We start from the raw sequence: 13,486 nt of genomic DNA, 5'->3' as shown, positions 1-13,486 counted from the left end.
AATGCCTTTGGTTGTATTTTTTTTTAAAAAAAAAAAAAAAAGAGACAAAGCAAGATGCTTCAGAAATGCAGCTTTCCAGACTGCTCCTAAATGCAGGTTCCATCAATCTGTTTTCATCTTAATTACACCCCAGGTAGCCTGGAAACAGATGCCTTTACTACTTGAGTAATAAATATGCTCCAGCGCTGCCGACTAGCATGGGGTGTCTGAGGGCTCCAGACAATGGGCCTGTTGTTCTGGACATGACATTTCTCTGTGCAAGTCACACGTCCCAGTGTCAGCCCGAGTGTTGCTCTGATAAGCGATACACGCAGCAGCTAATAAACGGGGAAGAAGGACGAGCCAGTGGAAGCCTCCCGGCTGCCAGCTTCCCTGCGCCCGCGGGACACTGCCTGTGCCAGGGGCAGCTGGACCAGACCAGTTGCTCCGGGTGGATTTAATCGTTATTGGCACCACCTCTAACTCCAGCAATATCATCTGTCATCCAAATTATTTGCTTTCCTGCCTTCCACACCGTAACAGTTTCCTTTCAAGCCAAAGGGCAGAGCCATGCCCCAGTGCCTGGCAGCGCTCGCTCGCAGGTAGGCAGCAGCCCTGCTCCAGCCAAGCTGTGCTGTAGTGTGAACTCCCTCCCCCAAGAAAAGGCATTTCTGTACAACCAACCTGGTCTGCTGAGTCACTAAAAGGAGATGGATTCTTAATTGCTGCTAAGAGACAGACAACTGGAGCTTTCTAATTAGCTCCACGTAAGGTAGCGCCCGGCACACGTATCCGTGGGGCTGGCTGCTTTCCCTGCTGCGTGGCTATGTGCCAGTTTGGAGCCGTGATAAGGCACCAGGCAGTGCCTTCCCAGGAAACAATTGTGTTCCCTGGCACCACACCGATCCCAAGGAGCACTGCAACTACCCCAGAGTGCACCGCCTCCTGCACCTCTGTGCTAGAAATGCCTGGCAGCAGAGGGAAAAAGAGAAAGAAAGAAAACCTCTCTGATGAATCACCTCCAATGTGAAGTTTAGAGGTGGGTTAAGAACTTCACTCCGCCCTGACCTTCCCCTGCTGAAAGCAAACAAGTGCAATGAATACTTACATCTATGATTAGGTACTCAACCGGGAGCGGGCGAGCCAGCTGTGTGATCTCATTGCCAAACTTGTCTATGTCCTGAAAAAAGAAGAGTCTAATTATTCCTCACCATGGAAGTTGTGTGAAGCCTAAGGGATCCTGCCCTGGAGACGCCCACACAGGACCCCGGGGATCCTTAGCTCTGGCAGATCACAGAGGGTGTGGAAAACCTGCTCGTATGTGGCTGGGTGTTGCGGAGCTGCCCAATTCCCTGCAGCTCTTTGGGGCTAGGGATCTGTATAAGTTGGTAAGCTGGGACCTCTGTTTCCTCGTGAGCTAAGGGAGTGCGTGGTCACGAACAACCTTGATCTTGTTTGTCTCAGTCATCATCACTGGAGAGGTGCTTAACATTATCTAAGAAGCGTAAATGCCATTTAAGGAGCAGTACTGTCTTAAAAGGGAGGGACAGTGCCACATCTGCTTTCTCAGCCAAGGCAAACCTGACTTTCTGCAAAACCGGCCACGAGCCTCTCATCCAACTCTTGCTTGGGAATTGGAAATCCAGGCACTTTCTCATACACAGACCTGAAGAGCCAGCATATCACAATGCATAAACTTGTTTTGCTTTGCCAGACGAATTGAACATAAAGTTTAATTATGGAGAAAAACGGCCAGCATATGTTCATTAATCATAAAATGACAATTAGACGTGATTTATGTCAAACATGCTGAGTTCAAACACAGCTTCAGAAATAAATTCATGAGAACTGACACTTTTCATTAAAGATTCTGTAAGAGGGGGTTGTATTTTCTACCTAAATCATCACTTAACATGTTATAAATCATTCACTGAGCCCCATATAAATCATACACCCATAATTTCCAATCAGGGACCCTACATTAAAGTTTACGTTTACTGAGCTCTCAGGAGTCCCAGTGGCTGGAGGCAGACCCAGAGCCGCCGCACGCTGGCGGAGCCGTCATCCCAACACCTCGGTGGCTTTGGGGGACCTCGGCGAGAGGCCGTGACCCCCACTCCTCCAGCAGGTCCCCTGCGGGGTTTTGAGCAGCATTCCTTGGGCCGAGCCAGCGAGCACCGTGCATCAGAATGAGCTGCCCACGGCTGACACCCTCCTCTCCCGAGCTGTATTTTCTCCCGGAGTACGCCACTCCCCCGCTATCAGCATTTCTTGGTTACGCTAGTATTTACACAGCACAAATATGTGGTGCGGCAGCCAGCACCCCGCTCTCACGCTCTGCTCTCCCGGTACACCCAGACGGACATCGCCCAAGCAGGCTCTGGCATGCTGCTCCCCTCCAGGCAACAGCCCCCCTTCCTGAGCCCCCTCCCCAAGCATCCTCTGTCCCTAGGAACAGTTCCCTTTGTAAAAAAATCTAGCTTCCAGTCTTTGAAGCTCCTTTTAAAAGCAATTCCGATAAGGATCTTTTCTCCTTGAACATGACAGGTTGTTGGCCCTGTGGTTATTTCAGCAACAAGCCTGGTGGCTCGTGGCCTCAGATCTCTCTGGCTCTGACAGGAGCAGGAGGAGACGTGGAGCCTTTTCAGGGAGATCACAGGACCTGAAAGCTAACCTGCTTCTAGATCTCGGTGATACCGCAAGAGTGAGGAATCAAATCCAATCAGACCGAATCAGCTTCCCAAACACAATCCTGTCCCTGCAAGAAAGAACCTGCAACAACTCACACATAATTAGCCCATCTGGAATTCATTTTCAAATCTAATTAAGTTCTAATATGCAGAAACATTTTTCCAGCACCTGTTCGCTTTAATCTCCGCCTCTGGGGATTTCCATGTTAAATGCCTTCTTTTTAATGTCATGCTGCTGAGGCCTTCAAGACATGCACTAGACTGTTACTACCAAACTGGAACCTCGCTCCCCGAGTCGAGGACATGTCCCAACCCTGCCCCCTCCCCAGAGAGAAAAGCCCCCCCCTCCAGTGCCAGCACTCTTCTCCAACCCCCATGCACCATTTTATTAGGCAATTAAGTTTTAAAGGCCTTAACAAATGTCAAGCTGAGAGAATTGCTGGGAGAAAGACATCTTCATCCTGAATTCAGCAGTCGCTGGGGCCCCAGCAGTGCCTCTTGGCACGTTATTGCTGCAGCCCCAGAGCCTGAGACCCCCAAAGCCATGAATGCCCAGTGGCAACCACTCCAAAGGGAGGCCAAGGAGGGGTTAACGAAGGTGCAAGTATTTGGCTCCTGGACAAACATCAAGCAGCAAGGCCTGGAGGATCTGGACAATGAATCATCCTGAAGACAGAAGCAAACTGGAGATTGCATCAGGCGCTCCGATTAGAACCTTTTAAACCACTGTTTGCAGGCAGAAGCTGCAAATGAACGAGGTCAAACAGGGAAAAGGATGGGTGCACCCGCAGGGACCGTGGCCGGCCGCTTCACACACCTCTGCAGCACTGCAGGATGGCTGCAGCGGGAAAGGCTTCTGGGTGGCCTTGGGATTTTCGATCGAGGGTGAGGGAAGCAGCCAAGCGAGGAGCCCGGGCAGCTGTCAGCCAGGAGGGAGGCTCCAGCTCCATGTCCCAGGGCTGGACAGCCGTTAGCATCCCATGCTGTTAGTCTTCCCCACGGGTTCACTCTGCCGAAGGTACCGTGGAGCTGAGCAGCTGTCTGTCCTTTCTGTGTGTTAATAAAGTCCAGCCTTGCTCTTCCCTCTGCTGATTTCCAAGGGCTTTACTGGGCAGTCCTACCCCCTTGCACAGATAGAGCAGCTGACGCACAGAAATGCAGCAACTTTTCTAAGAGCAAGCGATAGGTCAGTGAGAGTTGAAACCCTTCTCAGGAGACTCCTCGTGAGCTAATCAAGCATTCTCCTCCCCAGAGCAGCTGGGACATTTAAGGCTAAGAAGGCTTTTCCAGTCCAACACGAACCGTTGGTAGGAGGCCAGCCAGGGGAAGTCCTCCGCTGTTAGTGAAAACTCCCTGCAAAAGCCTCCACGCAGCCTGGCTATCATGTCTTCCCTGGGAAGAGGATTTCAAAGCAAATGGGTGGAAGCAAAGCATGCCACGCAGGGGACAGCCTGGCTCAGAGGTCCCGTTTGGCTCTAATAAAAGCAGTGCCCTGGCTTTTATTTAACAGATGACAAGCCAAGGCTCAGACACTGTCTCAGCCGTTGTAAATGCAAAAAGCACGCGCAGGACTCTTTCACAACGCTGGTGCCGTTGTAAAGGGCTTTTGTCTTGCACCATCCCAAAGAAACTCTGGGGGAATGTTACAGGCAGCTGTAAAACGCAATTCATTGCAAGGATGACATCTTCATGTTTACACTAAGCTGACACAAATACCTGTGATAAGAGACAAAGCCAGCCAGTCCCAAAATCCAATTATTCGATTGTTTCAAAGGGTCACACAGCAACCTCCTTCCCCCATTCGGTGTGAGGTGGAGACACCCATGAAGTTATCGGTGGAGCAGAGCATGCAGGTGTGCGGGGAGCAGAGTTAGGCAACGCTGCAGCACTGCAAAGTTATGGGCTTGGCAAACTGACCACAGGGAGCTGGGAGCAGGTGGACAGCAAGCGCAGGGTGCAGGCAGCCCAGCGGGAAGGATCACACCCAGCTGGGGCACTAAGCACCATTTGCAAGCAACTTCAGCTCTGAATAATGAGCCCACAGTTTGGAAGGTACATTCTTAGAAATCAAAATCAATACAGTTATTTTCTAGAACCAGATGGACAAAGTAGACTGCTCGAGGGCAGAAGACAGGGAATGGAAAATGGCCCATATGTAGTGTTCAGATGGGCTCTCCCTCATCCAGCAGAGAAACAGGGTGAAGTGACCATTGCAACTTCGTCACCTTTACTCACAAAGAGAGCGGTTACCCCGACTTGTGTGGCTGTGTCTTGACAAGAGCGACTCCTTCATGAGTTTCGTTGCATCGAACTCGCCAAGAAGCATGTGCCGGTTGTGCAACATTCGAATTGGAAACAGTGCTGCGCTGTGACGCTTCACAGACAACCCAGGAGGCCAAGGGGGATGTTTTCTTCCTTTGGCTAATCTTACCTGGGGAGGCATCTTGGAGAAAAGTAACTTGTACTCATGGTCCCCAAAGCCCTCGACTTTCACACTAGAGCAGAACTCTAGCCTTCACGAGCCAGGAAAGCAACGGCCGCATGTAGAAAGCGCATACTGCCAATTCCACTGGGGTGGTTCTTCTAAGCAGCAGGGCTAGTGGCCAACATAAAGAGAATGGTAAAGAAATACAGAAATCACAAGGCTAGAGGCTTAGGAAAAACGCCTCGCCTCCTGAGGCAGGACAACACTGGTGCCATCAGTTTTCCTATTTCCATGGAAGAAAAGCCCATCTATGCTAACACACCATCGAGGTGAGTCACGTTCAGGCAGGAACAGCTGCAGCCCCAGGGGATGCGGTGGCCCCCTGCTCCCACTCCACAAACGCAAAACGTGGTGCAAACCGTGGAAAAACAGCTCACTGACCAAAGACAGCCGTTCCTCTCCTTCCAGGCACCTCTTCGCCTGTGCAGTAAAGTCTCTGAAGCTGCAGCTCTCCTGCCTGCAGTGCGGGTCCTTCTTGTGCCTGCAGCATTACCAATCCAGATGCATTTCCTAACAGTCATTGCTGAAGTAACAACACCTACTGCGAGCAGAGGTACAAAGATATCTTCTTCGAACAACGTGACTGTAGCACAGTTGTTGGCTTACACTTTGCTATAGATGAAAACAGCAGCACCTTTTCCTATTCGCAAAGCCAAAGGCGAATCTACTGCATTACCCTGCTGTAGACAGATACGAGAGTTCAATAGATTTTGCCTTGCGTCTGGATGCATAGTTGTTCTATAAATACATCCAACACTACACAAACATTGGCCTTCTGGTTCTCATCCAATTAGAATAAATTTGTATGGCTCCTTTCATCCTAAAGGGCTTTTCAAATGAATACTTGCATATTACGTAGAAATATATATATATATATATGGACTTTTCTCTCTACCAGAGACAGCTTCTCAGTCCAAGACAAAATGTAGCAACTACTCAAAAGTGCAGCTTTCTGCCCAAAGCTAGTTGGCGGGGCAGCACACAGGGGAACCCCCACATCAAGGACTGGGAACAAAGCTGCTCAGCTCCTGCAAAGGGGGAGCAGGGCGCTGCACCATGAAGCAGCTGTCCCCTGCTACGAGGCCAAGCACTGGACTCCTGCTCCTCATACTGTATTTAACCAATGCTTTGACACCGTTGTTGTCACCAACCCAGTAACTATGAGGTAGTGTCTCTGACCTCAAGCCTTGCACATTTAATGAGACCCCAAAGGTTTTCAAAGCCAGGAGTGACTAAGCTTTCCGTTGATTTAAGAACATTCCAAAAAAATTAAGAGATCCTACAGCCAAACACGTTTAAGGCTGAAGGACAATTACACCCACCAGAGCAGTCCTCAAGCCTTCCTTGAGCACATCATGAAAACGGCAATTACGGATAGAAGTTATAAAACATATGAAATAAGCTTCAGCCTGACCCAGTGAATCAGTGGTTCATGGAAATTTCCACAGAAGGCTGGAGCCATCAGTTAGCATTTTGTTTATCTCCCTGCTTCAGATTACGAATGGGAGTGAAGACCTTATGGGAACACCCACTGGCTTCCTGCTACTCCAAACACCCAGGGTGGCCCACATGTGGGACACAGACCTACAGGACCTCCTGCAAGGCTGCACCCTGACTGTGGCACAGCACGGGCTTCTCTGGAGCAGGACCACAGCACGCCAGGAGATGATCTCATATTTGCATTCAGGGCCAGCCTTTGCACAATCGAGCTCCACTGTATCTAAATTGGACCTGGCTTATCAGCTCCTAAGAGCAAGCTGTCTGTGTGCTAAGGAAAAAGGCCCGGATTCCATCTACCTTTCCTCTCAAGCACTGAATTTAGCCAAGAGATGTTCCTCATTTTCAGGTGGTTTCAAGACAAGCCAGCAGTTCAGCAGTTCAGTTAAGGGGTGGAGGGGGAAGGTGGAGTCTCACAGGCTAATTCACCCAGGCCAGCATTTCCCAGTCCCAGGTTCAGGGCATACAAGAGCATTTAGACCAGCTCCATTTCTGTCACTGGTGCACAATACACTCATTTCTGTTGTCCCAAATGACGGTAGCTTTGCTTATCCTATGGTCCTTAACAGACGGCTTTAATACAGGCGGCAGGAGTGCTGCAGGCTGAGCGGGCTGTGTATATCAGACAGACAAGAATGAGATAACTAACATGGGTGATGGATGGCTAATTAGTTGGCAAGCAGTGCCATTAATTAATTCCTCTGGCTTGCTCACGGGGCACCAACATACACACGTTTGAGAAGCAGTGCTATTAGCCTCCACAGAGATCCTGTCCCCAAGTTTCCAACTCGGCCCTGCAGATGCAGGGGGCCTGAAGATCTCCAGAAACAACTGTCAAGGGAATAATGACAGTCCATTCATCAAGCTGTACTGAAAATTGCAGCAGAAAAGTTACCAGCAGCGCTCTTGCACGACGCTTCACGTGAGTATTTTGGATCCGCTCTGGATGCACGTATCCCGCTGCTCCTCAGTACCAGTTTTTGGAGCTTACTGGCTGACCCAAGAACAGGACCTGGGCACAGGCAGTAACCCCAGTACCCGAGGGGAAAGCCAGGGGCACACACTGATCCTGCCCGTGCTCTGAAAGCCTTTGCACCTTCCTTTACTTACAGAGAAGCACGCACAGGGCCATCTCTCCTCTTGCTGCACGAATTATGCTATCTTTTGTTGCCTCTACTGCCCAGTTGGTGCCTGTAAGCATGTCATACACAAGCGAATCCCTGGCACCGCATAAGGAACCCATCGTTTTCACCGCACCATTTGTGCTAGCACGCATCATACGGCTGTGCAGTGGAGGAAGCTGAACTCAGCTGGGGATTAAAATCAACAGAGAAGCATGGCAAATACTGCCAACAAATATGGAAGAGGTGAATTCAGAGCACTTGCTACGGGCTCTCAGTGGATCACTCCAGACCTCATTTAGAAGCTGGACAGCCAATGGCTACTGCTGCACCGGAAACCATAACAGCACGTTTATGAGGGGGAAATGGAGCTTATGCAATTACTTTGCAGACATGTGGTGAACGGTTACTACTGAAAATAGTTCAGACCTCAAAGACATCCTTTCCTGAGCTGGCCATACTGATTTCCAGACACGCGGCAGAGCTGTTTTTGCAGCTCCCCCCAACCCCCAGCACACAGCCCTTACCTTATAGAACACATCAGGCACATACTGCTCGCTGCTGGACTCCTTGGCATAGCCCAGCTCTGGTGCATCTCGGCAGGGCAGCAAACACTCATCTCGAACCAGTGCCATGCACTGATTCGAGACCTGGTACCCCTCAAAGTGGACCTGATTGTCGGGACCACCTGAAAGAGAAGAGGCAGGTTAAAAATCCCACATGAGCTTGATTTGCCTAGTGTAACTCAGAGAGGCATGACTCAAAGAGCAACATCAAACACGACGGTCTTGCTAACAGCAAAGAATGGTAAGAAGAAAATGCTGGTGCTGCTGCATGGGAAGTACTTCTAGGGAAGGATCCCCTCTAAGCTCTACATCTATTTAGTAACACACATTTTCACAGCTAGCCTAACAGGACAGACCCCTGGAGTGACAGCAAGAATGCTTTGCCAGGAGCTTAAAGAAGGTGAAGCTGCCCTTTCAGAAGGCTCCTGATAGCATCACCATCCCACTACCCTGCAGGTATCTTCTCTCTTTCAAAACAAAAACCAGGCACACAGCTCCTGTGAGCCTGTTTCATTTCCAAGGAACCATGAGCTGCAGTTTCAGGGCTGGTCATCTAGTAATGTCAGGCATAAGAAGAAAAAGTGTTTTCTCAGCCTGTAATGGATGGCTTGGTGGAAATCTGACATGGAAAGTGGAAATTAAGACCCTGGCTCACTGATAGATCACATGCTTGGCGCTTTAATTTGGATAATGTAAGCAACATCGAGTCATATGTCATTAGAATACAACTGGAAAGAGAAGATACAGACAGATGGTAGGAAGACGTTACTATTTCCAAACCTAGGAATTCAGGAGGGGATAGGAATTAATCCATGTAGAGGATTTAAAGGCAAAGTTGATGCAAACTACTCAGATATATTTATACGGCACAAAAGGAAGGAATCAAGTGTTTAAATAGAAACCTGATGGGCTGATTTAACAGAAGAGAATGAAATTATCTGGAACAGAAAAGAGGAAATATTCGTTTTCTACCCTTTGATCTCTAACCTCAATCACTCACTGCTCCAGAACAAACACTCCTAAAAATTAAACATAGACCAAGACATGGGGAAGGCCTGAACAAAACTAGCCATCATTTTCTCAGTTTCTGTTTAAAAAACCAGAAATAAATAAAAAAAAAGAGTGAGTGAGATACACATCTATCTTTAATGAAAGATGGATGCGTTTAGCAGTCTGGAATGTACAGGCAGCTGTCCGATTGCACGGGCCTGTTAACTGAAAGAGCGTTTTCACTGAAAAAGGCTCTGGGAACACTTACAAAACCTGGGCTCAGAGGAGGCAATATAATATCACACTTTCAGTTTTTACACTGGATGCTATTTGGAAGTCACGCGTTTTTTGTATTGTGTTAAATAGACCCAGAACCCAGCGTATCTGCTCCAGGGAAATTTTAAATGAATACATGTGTCATCCCATGGAGAACAGCAGATTGAACTTCTAACACTACAACTCTCCCAGCACATGCCAACATCTCCCCTCACAGCCCGGGCAGTGCAGACTATTCCACATTGCCTCTGGAGACTCGCTGTGAAAATGGCTATAATCAGAGGTGACAAAGCAAAGCATTTTGCAGGCTTCTCTGTTTTATTCAGGCAAACAAAAAATGTTTCCATGCACGGAAGAGCACAGCATCCTACGTAAGGGTTTCCCTGACAGCGACACAAGGGAGATAAAGGTCCCTCCTTTATACTGAACCAGCCAGAGTAACTTTCAGGATCCGGATTGCCGTGGTTCTGCACTGCCGCTTTCAGGCAACAGAACTTGGAGCTTAAGGATTCGAAACAGAAAAGTGAGCAATAGTTATTCCCCCAGCTGCAGGCAAAAAAATGCTTTCTGGATCAGAGAGGTAGATGTGGCAGGTCTGAGCCTCAATTAAGTTTCCTGTAGGGGACAGGGTAAATAATTGTAGAGAAGATAGCACAAAGAATGAAAAAGCAGTTTACTTGATAGAGCAAGGCAAACCCCTTGTTAAATAGGACAAATGGGGACCAGGACATCTGATGACTTCTGGCAGAGCTGCATATTCTTCTCCTATTAACAAGAGATAATTCACGTGTAACCCAGAGAGCTGGGGCAAGCCGAGGCCAGTTTATACCTGTAGCCACAACTGTGACAAACTTGGATCCAAAATGACCATCTGGAGAAAGGCGACAGATGTTGGGCTGCTGGTTCTGGAAGTTTCCAGCTGTGATGCACTCTTCTGCACTTAGATAGTACGTGTCCTGAGGGAAGAGCAGAAATGTGAATAAAAAGGACAATGCAATGTAGCCTAGACCTATTTCCCTGGTCTGCAGCCAAAGAAAACTACCAACACCCTAGTAAAACATGCTTTCGTAGAAAGTTGCTGCAGAGACTGAGAAAAGAATGCGACATGTCAGGTCCCCAGCCCTGAGCCTGGCTCTCACCAGAAGGACTGTCCCACCTCTCATTCCACCCACCTTTACACACCTTTTTTTTTAACAGGGTTTCATTTTCCAAATAGGGCTATCATTGATTTTAGAATTACAGGAAGCTGAGAAGGTCAAAGTTTGAGCCACGTATATCTCACAAAGCCCAGCCCACAGGAACATCCTTTGACTGAATCACTTTTGTTCACTGAGTGTGCACCTCACACTACCCCACTCCCTCCACTCTAATAAATTTTCTTAAACCGCAAGCACCATTTTCTTAAAGCAAAGTGGGTGAAGGGCTGCAGGCAGCTTTGCGTACTATCTAAACAGCTTCAAACCCCTAACAGTGCTCTTCGAGCTCAAGCTCCTTTTCCTTCAGAAACTTCTGAAAAACCCCATTTCACAAGAATTCCAGTCTCAGCATCACCTCCAGCCCTGTGCTGCCCTGGCTCAGTACTCTGCTTGGCACAGTCAGCGTTTATGCTATTACACAAACCCTCAGTACCAGCAGCTGTAATTAGCTGCACACTTGAATCTCACCTTATTTCTGCTGTATCGAACAGTCCCTTTCCGTGTGTCTTCAGAGACCAGATCAGTAAATATCCAGCCAACCTATAAAGAAGTGTTATGAAGAAAGTTGCTTTAAGGAAAAAAGGAAAAAAAAACCCAAAAAACTCCAAACCAAACCAGAAGAGAGCTTATACATTTTCTCCTAGCAGGACAAGATGTTCTTGGCTTCTTGCACGGCCCTGCTGTATGCTGCCTGAAGGAAATGGCTCTCCCAGCTGTGCTGGGCTCATTTGAATCCGATTTCCAGGAGCAGCATGCCAGCTGGCTGGCCGGGGGCACCTGCAGCTTTATGTTTCACTATGGAATATTTTTTCATGGAAAGATCTGGAGGCTGCAAGAGGCCTCTCAGCCGCTACCTCCTCCCACCCACAGCAAAAAGCATTTCCTATTGAGCATTCAGAGCAAAGCAGCATCGGGAGCGCCAGCAGATGACAAAGCAGCTCACATGATCTCATTTTGAAGCTCGCAGTCACTAGTTAAGATAAAGCTCATATGTTCCCACTGGAGTATGATTCATTCCAAATCAGTCTGCTCTGATCCAAAAAACACATTCCTGCTTTTTGCATTGTTTGCACATAGGAGTATAGATGCGTACACACACACCGCTGCGTGAACCCTTCTACACACATGTGCTAAAAACAGCTCCGATCAGCCCCTCGTGACCAGCTCCCACAGCGTTAACCCTTCAGAGGAAGAACTGCTGATTCAGATTCCTAGCAGAGCCCAGACAGACAAAAATCTGCAACCAGCAGCAAGATATGTGTTAAGTCATATTGATTAAAAATATCTGATGTGAGAAGCAGAGGAAAAGCATGGAAATAAATAACACACACAGAAGCTTTGCTTCAGACACTGGCAAAAGGCTAAAGATCTTATCTTCAGAGAACAAAAGACCTCACCACAGATGTTTATAGTCTACTGTACTGAGTCTTTTCTGATTTGTGTTTTCTTTAGCAAGTCAAATCTTGTTTGTGTACATCTCATTCCTGGCATTCACACGATACCAGACGATTTCCCAAACCGGAAAATATCAGTACAGGTTTGAGAGGTGTCAGCAAACCAGCAGATCCCAACACCCATACGTCCTGAAGGGATGACTGACAGGCTGCAGGCACGAGGGGAACAGAGGACTGAGGCTCAGCTGCTGGGGGACCTGCACCTCTAAACCAACGTACAGATTAACTCGCCGCAGCCTGCCTCAGCAGCATCAAGAGACGGGACCCCACAGAGGCAAATAAAAAAACCAAAAAAGCAGGAGCCTCAGCTCCTGGAAGTGGAGCACAGATCCTGTCAAAAGGAAGAACAAACTCGGAAGGCAACTCCAGCTACATCTGTGCCAAATTAGCACTCACCGGGGAGATGCTACCAGGAACGGCTCCTATTTGCAGAGAAATAAAGGGAAAATTGTGTTTCTGCTTCTTTGCTACTCCCTTTGATGTCATTCATGACAGAGGACTGCTGACTTCAGCTGCACAGCCCTGCTAGATGCTTGTGCTCAGGAAAATGCTCTCATTTTGTTTTTTCATACCTAAAAGCATAAGAGCTACTGACACTTAAGCTAGATTTCAGATGTGCCCAAACGGTCTTGAATAACCCCATGAAGCTGAAGAGAACTGCCAATGACTTTCTTCATTGCCAAAGACGCATGAGATCTGACAACATCCTAACCTTTCTCAGTCCCAGCTTTGCAGCAATCTCATCCACAACCTCAGCTTTTGGATCTTCCAGGATCTCCAGGCTGTTTTGTGTACCAATCTGCAGCAAAGAAAAACTTGTTAGTAAGACAGAACAGGAAAAAACATAGTACACTTTGCCATTGTCAGTAATGAGGTAGAGGATGGAAGCAGAGCTCTAGGTGTCCCCTTCAGCATTACCACTGACTGGTTTCACCCCAGAGACCTCATCTACTCACAGACCCATCCTGTTAGTTAGCTAAGTTTACGTTAGGGTTTATGAATGAAAGACTCAGCATTTACAAACAGGCCATCGCTGTTTCCGAGCACGTTGGAAAAGGCAAGAGATTATATAATTTTTCCAAAGCTCTGTGTTCAACCTGCCAGTTTTGTACCGCCGTTTCGTTTGTTTGACTCTTTGAGCAGCAGAGAGGCAGAAATCCAGTGAATCCAAGAGCCCACGCCCAGGCCTTCCCCCCCGCACTCTGGAGAACACGACTCCATCTGGGTGCGTT

At 48.2% G+C, this 13,486-nt stretch overlaps 1 protein-coding gene across 1 annotated transcript in view; it reads right to left on the bottom strand.

Annotated features, from left to right (window-relative positions):
• NPLOC4 (NPL4 homolog, ubiquitin recognition factor) overlaps positions 1 to 13,486 on the bottom strand; it is a 30,970-nt gene that overhangs the window by 5,413 nt on the left and 12,071 nt on the right. Inside the window, exons 9-13 of the mRNA XM_049812278.1 lie at positions 12,967 to 13,053; positions 11,269 to 11,340; positions 10,434 to 10,560; positions 8,300 to 8,460; positions 1,088 to 1,159 (exon numbers count right to left, since the gene is read on the bottom strand). Of these exons, the coding sequence (XP_049668235.1) occupies positions 1,088 to 1,159; positions 8,300 to 8,460; positions 10,434 to 10,560; positions 11,269 to 11,340; positions 12,967 to 13,053 (519 nt within the window). The remainder of the gene's footprint in view (positions 1 to 1,087; positions 1,160 to 8,299; positions 8,461 to 10,433; positions 10,561 to 11,268; positions 11,341 to 12,966; positions 13,054 to 13,486) is intronic.

Source organism: Accipiter gentilis, chromosome 10 (assembly GCF_929443795.1).
Source record: "Accipiter gentilis chromosome 10, bAccGen1.1, whole genome shotgun sequence".
Classification (NCBI taxonomy): domain Eukaryota; kingdom Metazoa; phylum Chordata; class Aves; order Accipitriformes; family Accipitridae; genus Astur; species Astur gentilis.
The sequence above is the reverse complement of the archived record's forward strand: the minus strand, read 5'-3'. Positions and strand labels throughout refer to the sequence as shown.